General features: G+C 47.8%; 1 protein-coding gene and 1 long non-coding RNA gene across 6 annotated transcripts in view; one reads left to right on the plus strand and one right to left on the minus strand.

Annotated features, from left to right (window-relative positions):
- The window catches only part of ADCY8 (adenylate cyclase 8), a 217,675-nt gene extending 212,228 nt beyond the window's left edge, over positions 1-5,447 (minus strand). For 2 of the 4 annotated variants that reach the window (XM_070221828.1, XM_023648979.2), the window contains exon 1: positions 2,413-4,567. In XM_070221828.1, coding sequence (XP_070077929.1) covers positions 2,413-3,375 — 963 coding nt within the window. In that variant the 5' untranslated portion in view covers positions 3,376-4,567. Of the gene's footprint in view, positions 1-2,412 lie in introns of all 4 variants that reach the window. The other 2 variants (XM_023648978.2, XM_001916500.6) reach the window with 2 other exon arrangements.
- LOC111775036 (uncharacterized) overlaps positions 2,513-12,370 on the plus strand; it is an 85,172-nt gene continuing 75,314 nt past the window's right edge. Inside the window, exon 1 of one of the 2 annotated variants that reach the window (XR_011421440.1) lies at positions 2,513-2,649. This is a non-coding gene — a long non-coding RNA (uncharacterized lncRNA). The remainder of the gene's footprint in view (positions 2,650-12,370) is intronic. The other variant, XR_011421439.1, reaches the window with a different exon arrangement.

A 12,370-nucleotide genomic window follows, 5' to 3' on the forward strand; every position in this document is an offset into this window, starting at 1 on the left:
AACTAAATAGTACCTATTCAAAAATCACAGATTTTTTAAAAAGTAATTGATTATACTTTATCCATCTGCAGTATCTAGGAAAGACGCTTGAACCTCTAGAGGGCGCCAAAGGAAAAGTTTTGTAGTCAAAGCCATAAGGGTTCTTTCAGCACCCAAAGTGAGGGGAGAGCGCTCTGGCGGTTGTTCAGCCTGGTCAAAGGTGACTCAACTTATGAAAGTAGTTCATCAACAATTGCGACTCAAACAGAAAGTTGAATGAGCTTGGTTTGCATGTACCCGGATCTTGGTTTTCACTGAAGGACTGTTTATGATGGGGTGGGAGTAGAAAGACATTTGGGGGTTATTTTTAATCTTCTCCCATCTGGTAGTATTTGAGTAGAGTATAAAACAAATAGGGAGCCAAAATTTACTTTCTGGATTCATTTGGCAAGAAAAGTGTCTCTATACTTAGAACTTTGAACATATTCATCATTTGTCACTTAGGATGTGTTATTCTAAATACTATTCCAAACGTACTGGATGGAGTCTTTCAGTAATGTGTACCAAGAAAGGCTACTTCATGAAAAGCAGTGGGTTATAATAAATGGAATTTTCTGCAAATGTTCAGATGGCTACAATATATTGTGAAAACAACTCATAGTGAAAAAAGAGAAGGGAAAAGGAGGAGGAGAAGGAAAAAGGAGAGGACGAAAAGGGGAAAAGGGAAGAGGAGCAAGAGGGTGAAGAAGAGATCTGCTGATGTCTAGCTACATGGTAAAGAAAATGCAAAAAAGAACGAGACAGCTTGGAAGAAAGTGAGAGAGTCAGACGATATGGGGGTTCAGATCCACGTGTAAAAAGGATTGAGAAACACTATGAAAATATAATTTTATATAATCCCAAATTGAGACTTTATCACATGTGGGTATTACAAGTTCATGGCGATTTTGAGAAAACATTCATTATTGTCTTTAACCAAGAAAAGCTCAGCTGGTCAGCTCTTACTCACAGAGGCTCTCCTCTCCTCATTTCATGCCTGATGATCACAGCCATGTACTTTCTATGCTCTTTGCTCTACCCAGGGAGACTTCAAAGAGCACTGTAAAAGCAGCCAACCAGATAAGTAACCTGCGCAAATGGATATAGAGCCATCAGAGGAGAGAGCATCCCAAATAGACTAGAAGCTCAGAGGGTCAGTGATGGATAAAGCATTCTGACAGTGCTGGCGCTCTAAAGATCATGAGCAATTTTCGTAGGTGTTGTTCCAGTTTATTCTAAGAACCATGTATTCAAACCTGACCACAGGGAAGAGGAGTTTTTAAGCTGGCCATAGGGCAAAAGTGGCACAGAGGCTGAGGCTGGAACAAGAACACGCAAAGCCGGCCCTGTCCAAGAACCTCTCCTCAGTCTTTACGAAAACACTTCAGCTGACATATTTCCCTCACTTGTATCGAGAAGCCCCCAAAGTGACTCTCCTGTTACCTACCAGACATTTGGCAAAGAAAGTGCCAGACCATTCATTATCTTTTGGTTCTAATGAATTTAAACAATAGAGTCACTGTCTACCTTCTCATTCACAGACAATGGGAACTTTGTTCACATGAACACATCCATATTTAATGGGGAAAGATAGAAAAAAAGGGGAGAGAGGAGAAAAGGACCTAAACAGTCAGGTTCCACCCATGTATTTCAAACCATCTACATCAAAATACCTTTTTTCAATTAAGCAAAACTTGCATTCTTTGCCAATGACACTGGCTCCCCTCCAGCCCCAATTCCTGAGGTTGATTTATTCAAAGCACTGGGGCTGGATCCTATGATAAGAGAAGATATTATCTTAGATCCCCAAGGCAATGAAGACCTCCCAAATTAAACATGTGTCACAGGGCTGTCTGAAGGATTGGAGGAGATAACATGCCGGGTACCCAGCACTGATGATCAGTACGTGTTTAGCAAATGTTGATTTCTTTGAGAATTGAGGATTTGTGGCACAAGATACCCAGAAACCCAACTCTGAATCCCAGAGTCCCTTACGACATTCTGCTGTGACTCTTATGAGTAAAGCTGTTAAGGAATGGGTCACCTTCTAAATCGGGGTGCTTCTCCTCCGCTTTTGTCTCCTGTTCTGGAGACTGCAGACCCTGGGGGATGTGTGAGGAGCAGAAAGACTGCTTCTTAGCTGATGTCAGAGAGCAAATACTCACAGAATCAGAGTAGACGGGTAGAGTTGGTAGAAACTTTAGAGGTCATTTAGTTCCAATTCCTCTAAGAAGAGAGAAATAACATCCGCTAACACTCAGGACCTCCTGGACGCAAGGCAGTATGCCAGGCTGGGGGAGGGGACTCAAAGCGAGCGAGGCAATCTTGCCTCTGAAAGCTATTTCTGAATAACCCGGGGGAGTCAGGGGGAAGAGCGAGGCAGGCAGCAGTTACCTGGTTGATGGAAATGACCGCCAGCCGGGGGATGACCACTTGGAGGATGACCTGCAGCAGCGAGGTGCCCAGGCCGGCCAGGATGGCCCAGGTGAGGGGCAGTGGCAGCATGCTGTAGGTGGCGAAGAGTGTAAAGAGCACGTAGCCGATGCCATCACCCAGGAGCCCGTAGCCCAGGCCTGCTGCCAGGATCTGGGTGGTCATGGCCACCCAGGTGACCACGCCGCTGTATTGCAGGTACGTGTGCGAGGTGGTGTCCTTCCTGACCACCACCAGGGCGCAAATCACGACCTCGATGCCAGTGAAGAAACCCAGCAGGATACCCTTGAGCGGGTCCATGGGGGCTGAGGCCAGGCTCAAGTGGAGAACCAAGAGGGTGAGTTTGGTGAGCACGTCCAGCACGTTCATCACCACCTCAGATTTGCGTCTCTGGCCCAGGAAATAGCGCTGGTAGAGGCGCTCCAGATCCCGGGACTTGAAGGAGTTGCGCAGGGTAGGAAAAATGACCCCTCGGTAGCTATAGCCCCCACTGAGGAAGAAATCCGAGTTGCTCGGGGCGCAGTCGAGGTGCAGGAAGCCCAGGTCGCCCCCGCCCCCGCTGCCGCTGCCGCTCCCGCTCCCGCTGCGTTCCGGGAAGACTTTGGTGCCGCCGCTGCTGTGCGCTCTCTCCCCGGGGCCCAGCGAGTAGAGGGGCAGCGCGGAGTCGCTGGACAGCTGCGACGCATGGTGATTGGGGCCGCCGCCTGTAGGGTCCGAGGCTTTGCCGGAGCCTCCGCTTCCGCCGCCGCCGCCGCTGCCCCGGTGCCCGTGAATGAAGCGCTGCTCGGTGATGTGCCTCACCGCCGTCTGCCACAGCAGCCGCTGCGGCCGAGAGGCGCTCCCGCCGTCGCCGGCCGGGGGCGTCGGGTGGATGGTGTAGAGTTCCTCGCTGCCGCTAAGGCAGCGCACATCGGAGAGCTCCATGGCGCCGGGCCGCAGGGAGGGAGGCGCAGAACCGCAGGGAGGCAGCGAGGCAGCTGGGCAGGAGGTTCCAAAAGACCCAAAGGCGGCCCGGTAGGAGCTTGGAGGCGAGCCCTTCTATCTCCGGCCGCGGGGTTGCAGGAGCCCTTGGCAGGAGGCCCCCGCACGTCAGGTCATAGTGCTCCCCGGCGCAAAGGGCGACTGGAAGATCGCCGCAGACCCCTGCGTCCTTGCGCGCCTCTCTCCCGCCAACCAGCGTAGCTTGGGTGCCAGGCAGCGGAGGCTATTTGTCCGCAGAAGCCGCGGCGCTCCGAGCCACGCAGCCCCCTTCCCAGGCTCGGGCTTCTTGGCTGGTTCTCGGTTCAGCGTCTTGGCGCAGCCTTTGCTCTCCAAGAGGCGCCCAGGCGCCTGGGCGCCGTGCTTCTGCTGCGCGCCGGGCGGGTCCTGGCTGCGGCACTGGGCTCGGGACGCCCACGACTCGGCGGCTGCAGGGGGGCTGGCCGAGGGTGACCGGCGGCGGCGAAGGGTGCGAAGTTAGCAGCTATGGCTATAACAGAGCCTTTCGGAGAACTCCATTGCCCCGGGATGGGGAGCCGGGGCGGAGCTGGGGGCGGGGGCAATGAAGTGGGGGGGGGGGGGGGAAGAGGGGGACCGCGAGGTGAGGTGGCAGGGTGCCCCGCGGGAGGATTGGAGAGCTGGTAGCCTCGGCGCTAACAAGTCACCAGCCAGTTAATTTGGAGGAGGAGGTGCGCTGAGGCTTCCTCCTCGGCTCACTTCTGGCTGTCTCCACTTCCTGAGCGAGGACGGACAGACACGCATCCCTCGGGGAAGCGGGAGGGCCTCAGGGTCCCAGTTGCGGCTATAAGACGAGGTCAACTCTTCCAGCTGTGCTTCCGAGGGGTCGCAGCACACAGTTCTCGCTCCCTTCACCTCGCTCTTTAGAGTCCCTTTGGCCTGGAGCTGGGAGGAGCGGGAGGCAGGGACAGGAAAAAGTGGGGAGGGTTCCTAAGCCAACAGCTGGGAGAACGAAGAGAAGTCACCGGTGCGGATCCCTGAGGCTAAGACCTGAAGCCTGTGAGGGCGGCGGGTGTAGGGTTTGGGTGAGAAGGGAGGCCCGAGACCGCAGGAAAGTCGACTGAGAGGTCTCCGGATCCAGGGAAGTGCCGTGTGCCACCCTGGCGCTCTGAAGCGCGCCGCGGGCACCAGGCGACAGAGAGGAATTTGGAGACCTGTCAGATCGGTCAGACACCCGCGGCGACTTAAGCCCGCCCTCACGCCAAGCCACGCCCCCGGAACGGGAGCTGGGGTGGGTATGGCGGGGACCTGGCACCCAGATCCGGCCAGGGAGCCCCAGGTCTTGAAGGCGGCAGAATGCGCAGCCCCGCGTGGGAGAGGACGATTAGGGGCGGGGGCGGGCGCCCCCGGCCTGCCCGGCGCGAAGCTCCAGCGCTCCAGCTGGCCGCGCGGGCCGGTTCCTCCGCTGTTCTTTTTTAGGAACTGGCTCTGGTCCTCGGCAGGTGCGGAGCCAGGATTCGTAGGCCGCTTTGCCCACGGGCTCCAAGAGCTCAGCGCGACGACATAGAGGGTCTCCTTTCCGCCCTTCCCACCGGGGCGTCTTTTGGCAAAGCCAACTTTGGGGCTAAAAGCAAAATCCCCCAAGAAACCGCAATTGTAGGGGCAGGCAGCTGCCTGCGGGAGTCTCTTTACAACGCCAATCCGAAGGGATGGAGGGCGCGAGGCATTAAATCGGAGCGCCCCCTGAGTGCGTCGCACACCAAGTTTCTCGGTGTTTACAGAAGGAGTCGAGGAGGAGGACGTGGGGAAGGCATTTCCAGCCTCCCGCTCGAGCTCGGGTTTCCCGCCCGCCAGGATCCGCCAAACGGAGGTGGACAAAGCCCCCGGCGGCGCTCGGTGCCGACCGAGGCACAGCGCGGTGGGTGCATAGCGTCCGCGCTCACGCCGGGCCAAGCGGGTGCCCCGGGTGCCGGGTCCGCAAGGCGAGCGCGGCCGCCACAGTTTGGAGCCCGGGTGCAGGTGGCGGAGCCGCGGTGGCTGCCACCTCCGCCACCGCGACTGCGGCTGTAGCCGGTGGAGCCCCGGCCCCGAGCACAGTCAGCTGATGGCCAATGACGTCAGGCCCTGGGCGCTTTCGCGGCTCCCGGTGGCGTCCCAGGAAAGCCGGAAGGACCACCGAGCCGCCCCCTCTGCCCCTCTGGAGCGAGCGATTTCCCCTTCTCTCCAATAGAGCAACTCCCCTCCCTCTGCCTGCCCTGAGCAAAAATAGCTTTCAGTACCCCCTCCCGAGCCACATACACCATCTCCAGGGTTATTTGTGTCCGCTGTGTCCCAGAAACACGGCATTTAATTCTTTCCCTTTTAATTCTTTCTTTTCCACACACACACACACACACGCACGGGTTTCACTTTACACCCAGAACTGGTCAGCTGTTTTGCGCAGAGAATCCCAGAAGAAGGAAAAAGCTCTAACATTTTTCCAGATCCCTTAACAGTAGATTTCTGAGATGTGATACTCATCCTGGAAAAGAGTCCTTTAATCCCAGTCCTTTAGGGTTGTATCCTGCCATCCTTCAAGAAAGGGAACAAAATTAAATGCTCAGTTTTCAACAGAAAGAAGGTCGAGTTTATTTTTATCCCAGTTTGTAGATGAACCAATTTGTTAACTGTAAAGATCTCCCAGGGCAGCAGGCCTATCCCGTGGAGCTGAAAGTTAAGAGCAAAGCACCCCTCAGTCCCCCCAAATTCAGTTTTGCAGTTATCCAGACCTTAATGAAATAGCCCAAGGAATTACATCCCTGAGAAAGAAATGCTGCTACTTCTCCCTTCCTGAGTTCCTTGGACTCATCTGTCTCGCCAGCTCTCTTGAAACTTCCGGGTGGGTAAATAAGTATCTTGACTTGAGGGAGCCCAGAGAGGGGCAGAGCGCTGGGTGGGGGAGGGAGATGGGCTCCTGCATACCCCAAGTCAGGATGTGTGGGGAGCCGTGTCCTCTCCCTGTGGGCATAGCCCCAAGTCATCTGTGCTAATGACCATATTAGTAAACTTGGCAGTGAAAGCCACCTCTTTATTTTCTCAATTCTTTCTCCTTGGGAGCCTGAGAACTGAGCCTGAATAAATGAGGGGTTGAATGCAGATGGAACTTTCCTATGAAAATCTTCCTCCTGGACATATCCCAGGATGATTTATTCAGCAGCAAAAGGAGGCGTGCCAAAGAGGGGGAGATTGGACCCAATCAGATAAAATGACTCAGGCTGATGAATGAGCATAGCATGCTACAGAAAGAAACTCAAAGAATTCCATGAACTTAGAGGTTGAAACTAATGCTTCAAGAGAGAAAATATTGCATCTGGTCAACTGAGCCCTCTGAACTTTCCTTTGCTGAAGAGATGTTAGGACAGGTTGTTTTAAAATAAGAGCATGGATGATACAATTAGATTTAAATATTACTCTTTTTGTTGGGATGACACAGTGCTATTCAGCCCCCAAAACATTCTGTTTTTGAATGACAGCGTTGGCTCAGCGCAAATATTGAGAGGCTTTTTGGAATAGGCAAACCATCAGATGATTATCACTTGAAACAGGAAAAGTCAACACACTGCTTTGAGGCTATGGGAGCTCTCATCATGCTTTCCTTTATTCCACATGTTTATTATGGCTAGATCTCCACTATGTTCCAGGGACAGTATTCTGACAACTCAATGTCTTTTTGGACTCAGTCTTCTCTTGGAATTTCCCCCATTTCCCCTCCCCATTTCCCTCCCTCAAAACACTACTCACCTCATCCTTCAAAGCCTGAGCAGCGTTGTTTCTGCACGAAGCCTTTCCTGATATACCCAGTGGGAATTAATGGCATTCTTCTCTGTTATCCAACAGTCCGTTCTGGTACTTCTAGTATGGCTCTTAGTACAGGAACTGGCTATACCCCATTTGCATACCCATTTGTCTCTCACCTCTCCTCGGGAACCAGTGAGCTCCTTAAAAGGGAGAACTGATTTTTCTTGGGCCCATATCCCCCAGTTTCTAACAACTATAGGGGACATAGAGACAAGATTAGCAACAATTTATCGAGGACTTCTCCTTTAAGATCTTTACAAATATCTGGTTTAAATATCCTAGCAATTCTCTGATTTTTCTCTACTTCTTATTATTCCTGTTTTCCTTACTAGGATACTGAGGCTCCACATGGCTAAGCAACTTGCCCAGGATCTCATGGTTAATAAATAGCAAAATGCCAGCAGTTAAATTTGGATCATATAAATCTAGCATCCACAAGCTTAATAAAAATGCTGTCACAGGCAGTCAACAAATGGTGACCTAATTTAAATAGGGATGATAGAAATGAAAATGTTAAATATATTTTCTCTTTTGAAATCCAGATTAAATAAGAGACTTTTCTGAGGTATTTAGACTAAGAATCTGAGAGGAAGACTCCAAATGGCAGGTGAAGTTAGCAGAACTAATTCTTGTCTGGATAGAGGGTCTGTTAGTTTTCCCTCGGTTCGAGTCATATACACTATTTCTAGTTTGTGAAAAAGCAGATTTTCACATATTGGATTTAACCAAAATAATTGATTTGGCCCACTCTGGTTCATTTGGATGGTGGCAGTAGTGGGGAAACATCCTCTTGCCCTGTTGGAAATTAACATGTTTGTTTTGTGGATGTTACGTACCATTGGACACATTTACAGTAGATATGTTTTTAAAAGAGGAAATTTGTTTCCCTCCAATGCATCTTTGACTTCCTAGGGTTAACTATAATAACATATGAATTTAAATTTTATAAAAGTTGTGCCCTTTGAAAAATGCTCATAGAAACCCTGACACTCGCCGTAGACATATAAAATATTCACATGTAAAAGAAAAGATGGACTCAGTTCAGGAAGGGGACCTGAAACCAGAGAGATCCTGTTTCCAAAGGGAAGGAGGGTGTTTGTGACAAGGCAGCTTCCAAAGCTGGAAATCCTTAAAGGAAAAGTACATGATATATGCTAAGAGGTTCATCTTAAATGTTCTCACCACACACACAGATAAAGAAAAAACAAAGAAAATGGTAACTCTATACGGTGATGGTTACGTTAATTACTTGATTGTGGTGATTACCTCACATCCTATGTGTATCGAAACATCAAATTGCCCCTAACCTGTGCACCTTAAGTATATACAGTTTTTACTTTCAATTGTACCTCAATAAAGCTAGGGGTAAAAAGGACATGCTCGCCACGCCTGGAAGCCCTGCTCTTAGGAAATATCAAAGGCATTAACTGCTTTGACAGAACTCCAGGGAAAGTCAATGCCTAAAGTAAGTAGGGCTCATCAATGAAAACAGTTAATGAATTAGAAACTTTGCCCTTACGTTTCATCTGGAATCCAGGGCAATGTACAATAGAAAAAACAAAATGTCTGTTTTACTCCTACCTTATATTTTGGTTGCCTTGTAAAATGCAAGAGGGAATAAATAAAACTTTGTATACATTTTGGCCCTTCACAGGAGCTAGTTTAAATTAGATTCTGGCCCCTGGAAGAAGAGAGGGAGAAAACAATTCTGAGACAATGTATTTCTATGCAGAATCACCAGTTAGGCAAGTGGGAGAAAGAAATCTTCAAGGGAGATAGACTTAATTTTTTCTTCTTCTTAAAAGATGATTCCTTTACCGCTGGTTTAACTAGAGTATGAGCTTATTATGACATCACCTACTAAGCCTTATCACACACACACACAAAGCTCATCGGAGAAATGATTAAGAAGCTAACTAAAAGAGGTAGTAAAGAAAGAAAAATGAGGGTTTCCAACTAGTTCATCTATGTAACCAAACCTTCTTTTGGCCACGGTTTAAGATTGCTTTTTAATTTGATGCACATATGAAATCTTGGGGCAAAATGATCAGACTCAGTGGGGGAAAAAAAGAAGACCATTTTTCTCTATTCTCTCTTTTTTTTTTTTTTTTTAAAGTCTACCCAATTGCTGTTTCAATACCATAAAACTTCTTATTTTTTAAAATATTTCAGCCTACTACTGTTTCCTCCATGGAGATCTTTCAGATCTATGTGAATATTTAGGCTAAAAATTTGTAGATAAAATTATAATGTAAATGTATTTGTGTGCATTTATATAGTTTCATATATGAATCTCAGTCCATTAATTGAGTGTGAAAGAAACGTATTTCTTTGCCTTTCAAAAATCAAAGTATTTCTGTTTTTGCCCAGATGGTAAGATATTTAACTCACTCCTTCCAGGGGCTTTTGTCCTTACCCTCCTAATCGCAGGAAGATAGTGTAATTCCAGGCTCTAATGCAGTGCCCCAGTGTGAAGGAGAGAAGGAAGGCGTGCAACCATGCATATGCATGCTCTCTGGTCATTGGCTATCCATTCACAAAGGTCGCCACTCCAAGTCCACCATGCCAGGTCACCACTGAGGCAGGCAGTCTTTGCTCCTATTCACACGGTCCCTATGGGACCAGCAGCATTCTGCATTGCTTCCTTTCAGCACATGGACAGGAGGGTCTCCATAGGTCTGCCTATGGTCCCATGTGCTTGACAAGACACATTGCCCTTCCTCTTTAGGGTGCTGCCCCTCTCCAGGGCACTACAGGGAAGCCATTATTTAGGACACAATAACTCTTTCTCGCTCTGTGTTTCTGTCTGTCTCTCCATCTCTGTCTCTCTCTGTCTCTCCATCTCTCTCTCTTTCTCTCCTTCTGCGCCAACATGGGAGTGTCTCCTTTAGTCTTGTGAGAACCCTGCTTTATTTTTCCTCTAAGCCCATCTGATTCTTCCTGTGCCCTCCCATTCCTCTTTGTACTTTGTGACTCCTTACACCTCTAAAACCTTTAAGTTCTCTTTGGGGATTATGTCTTGTAAAAACAAAAGATGGAAAGATTACTTTTGCTTTTGGTTCCGCCTTTCTCAAAATGATTTATAGAAAGCTTGAACGAAGGAAAGGAAAAAGGGAGTACGCAAAAGCCAATCCCATTAAAATCTCAAAATACGGCCAACATATACAAAACGTAGGAGATGCCCACTCTTCCCAAGCAGTGTTTTTTGCACTATGGGTTCCAACCACATCGTGGGTTGTGAAATCAACTGGGTGGGTCACAATTAGCATTTAAAGAATAAATTAATAAAAGAGAGTAAAACAGAATCCTAAGGATAATTACATTTTGCTTCTCTATGCAAAGGCATTCTTTAACATCTGAATTCTTCCTCTCTGAAGAAAATTTGGTAAAATTTCAGAAAAATACCATGTCAAACTCCTGATACTACATTTTCTGAAATTCACAAATCATAAGGTCCAATTTAACATATTTCTTACCATCTAACTTGATATTTGAACTCTCATTATCCAATCAAGAATCAATTAGATCTAGATAGCATGAGCTACACACACACACACACACACACACACACACACACAATGTACCGGGCACAATTTAAAGTGGGTTCCTTAATGTGATTGCAGTAAAAATAAAAACTGCTTGGAAGTGAGTAGTCTGTTTCTGAGTTCTGGCTATGCAAAGTGTTGGCTCTGTGACCTTGATCAAGTTACTTAACACTTTTGAACTTTCATAATATGGGGGAAAATAACAACTTTGCCAGCTTTTGAGAAGAATAAAGGTAATTCATAGAAAGCACCTGGTATGGTGGATCACACATAGCAAATGCCCCATCTACTCGATAAACAAGTCCTGTTAACTACTGACGAAATTGATCCCAACTTTCTTCTATGTCCTCCACCCCCACTGCTGTTTTCTTATTTCTGGCTCCCGTCCTCTCTCACCTTGATGATTTCAATAGACTGAGCATGTCTCTCTAGCTGTAGCCTGCCTCCTTTCTCCAGCTGCTGTGATCCTTCTAAATTAAGAATGTGATCGTGTCACTCTTTTTTTATTATGAGAATAAAACCCCATAAAATAAAATTCATTCTCTTAGCAGTTTACAAGTTCACCGTACAATATTGTCAACCATATGCACATTGTTGTGCAACGTATCCCCTGAACCCCCTCCCCATCCTACGTGACTGCAGCTCTGTATCTACCAAAGAACCACTTCCCATCTCCTCATCCCCCAAGCCAGTCATGTCACTCTCTTGCTTAAAACATTGCAGTGACTCTGCTTTGCCCTCATGTGCCTTAAAGTTGCAGACAAATATCTCCAGGACTGGCTATTGCTTCTCTCTGCAGCCCCTCTCTTACTGCTGTCCATCCTGCTCTCAGTCTTTTAGCCACACTCAACTTCTTTCCATTTCCCAAATGCATTTTTCTTCCTCTTCTCTCTGAATCTAGGGATTTGCCATTCCCTTAGCCTGGAGGCTCTTCCTACCCATCCTTCTGCTCTTAGCGTGAATGTCACTTTCTCCAAGGAGCTTTCCCTGGCCTTCTATGTCTGCGTTAGATGCTTCTTTAAGTTAGAGATGCATTTGACCACAATAATAGGAAAATCCAAATAAGAGTAGTTCAAAGAAATAGAAGTTAGTTTTTCTTACACAACAAGAAGTGTGGATGTAGGAATTTTCTGGTTTGATTCAGGAAGTCTATTGTGTCAGAGGCTTTGTGCTCGTGACTCTAGAATTCCTTTGGCCTTTTGTCATGGTCACAAGATACTTACAGCATCTTTAAGCATCCATCCTCTTATACCACATAGAAAGGTAAAAGCTGAGATAGGAGCACAGCTCAGAGTTTCTCCTGAGTACCTCCTTCTTATCAGAAGTAAAAAAAAAAGTCTTTCCAGAATCCCCTAGAAGACTTCCACATATATCTCCTTGACCAGATCTGTATCCCATGGTTATCCCTAAGTCAGGACCTGGGGCCATCTTCCTAGTAATCGAGGGATCTGATACAAAGAAGCATGTGAGGGATAGATCTTGGATAGGCAATAGAGATGGTCTCATAGCCCCAACGAGCTCTTTGCTTAGCAAACTATACATCTCCACCTCAGCCCTATCCAATCACCTCCTCTTCGCCCATCTATGGCAACTATGTTCCA

This window comes from Equus caballus, chromosome 9 (genome assembly GCF_041296265.1).
Source record: "Equus caballus isolate H_3958 breed thoroughbred chromosome 9, TB-T2T, whole genome shotgun sequence".
Taxonomy (NCBI): Eukaryota; Metazoa; Chordata; class Mammalia; order Perissodactyla; family Equidae; genus Equus; species Equus caballus.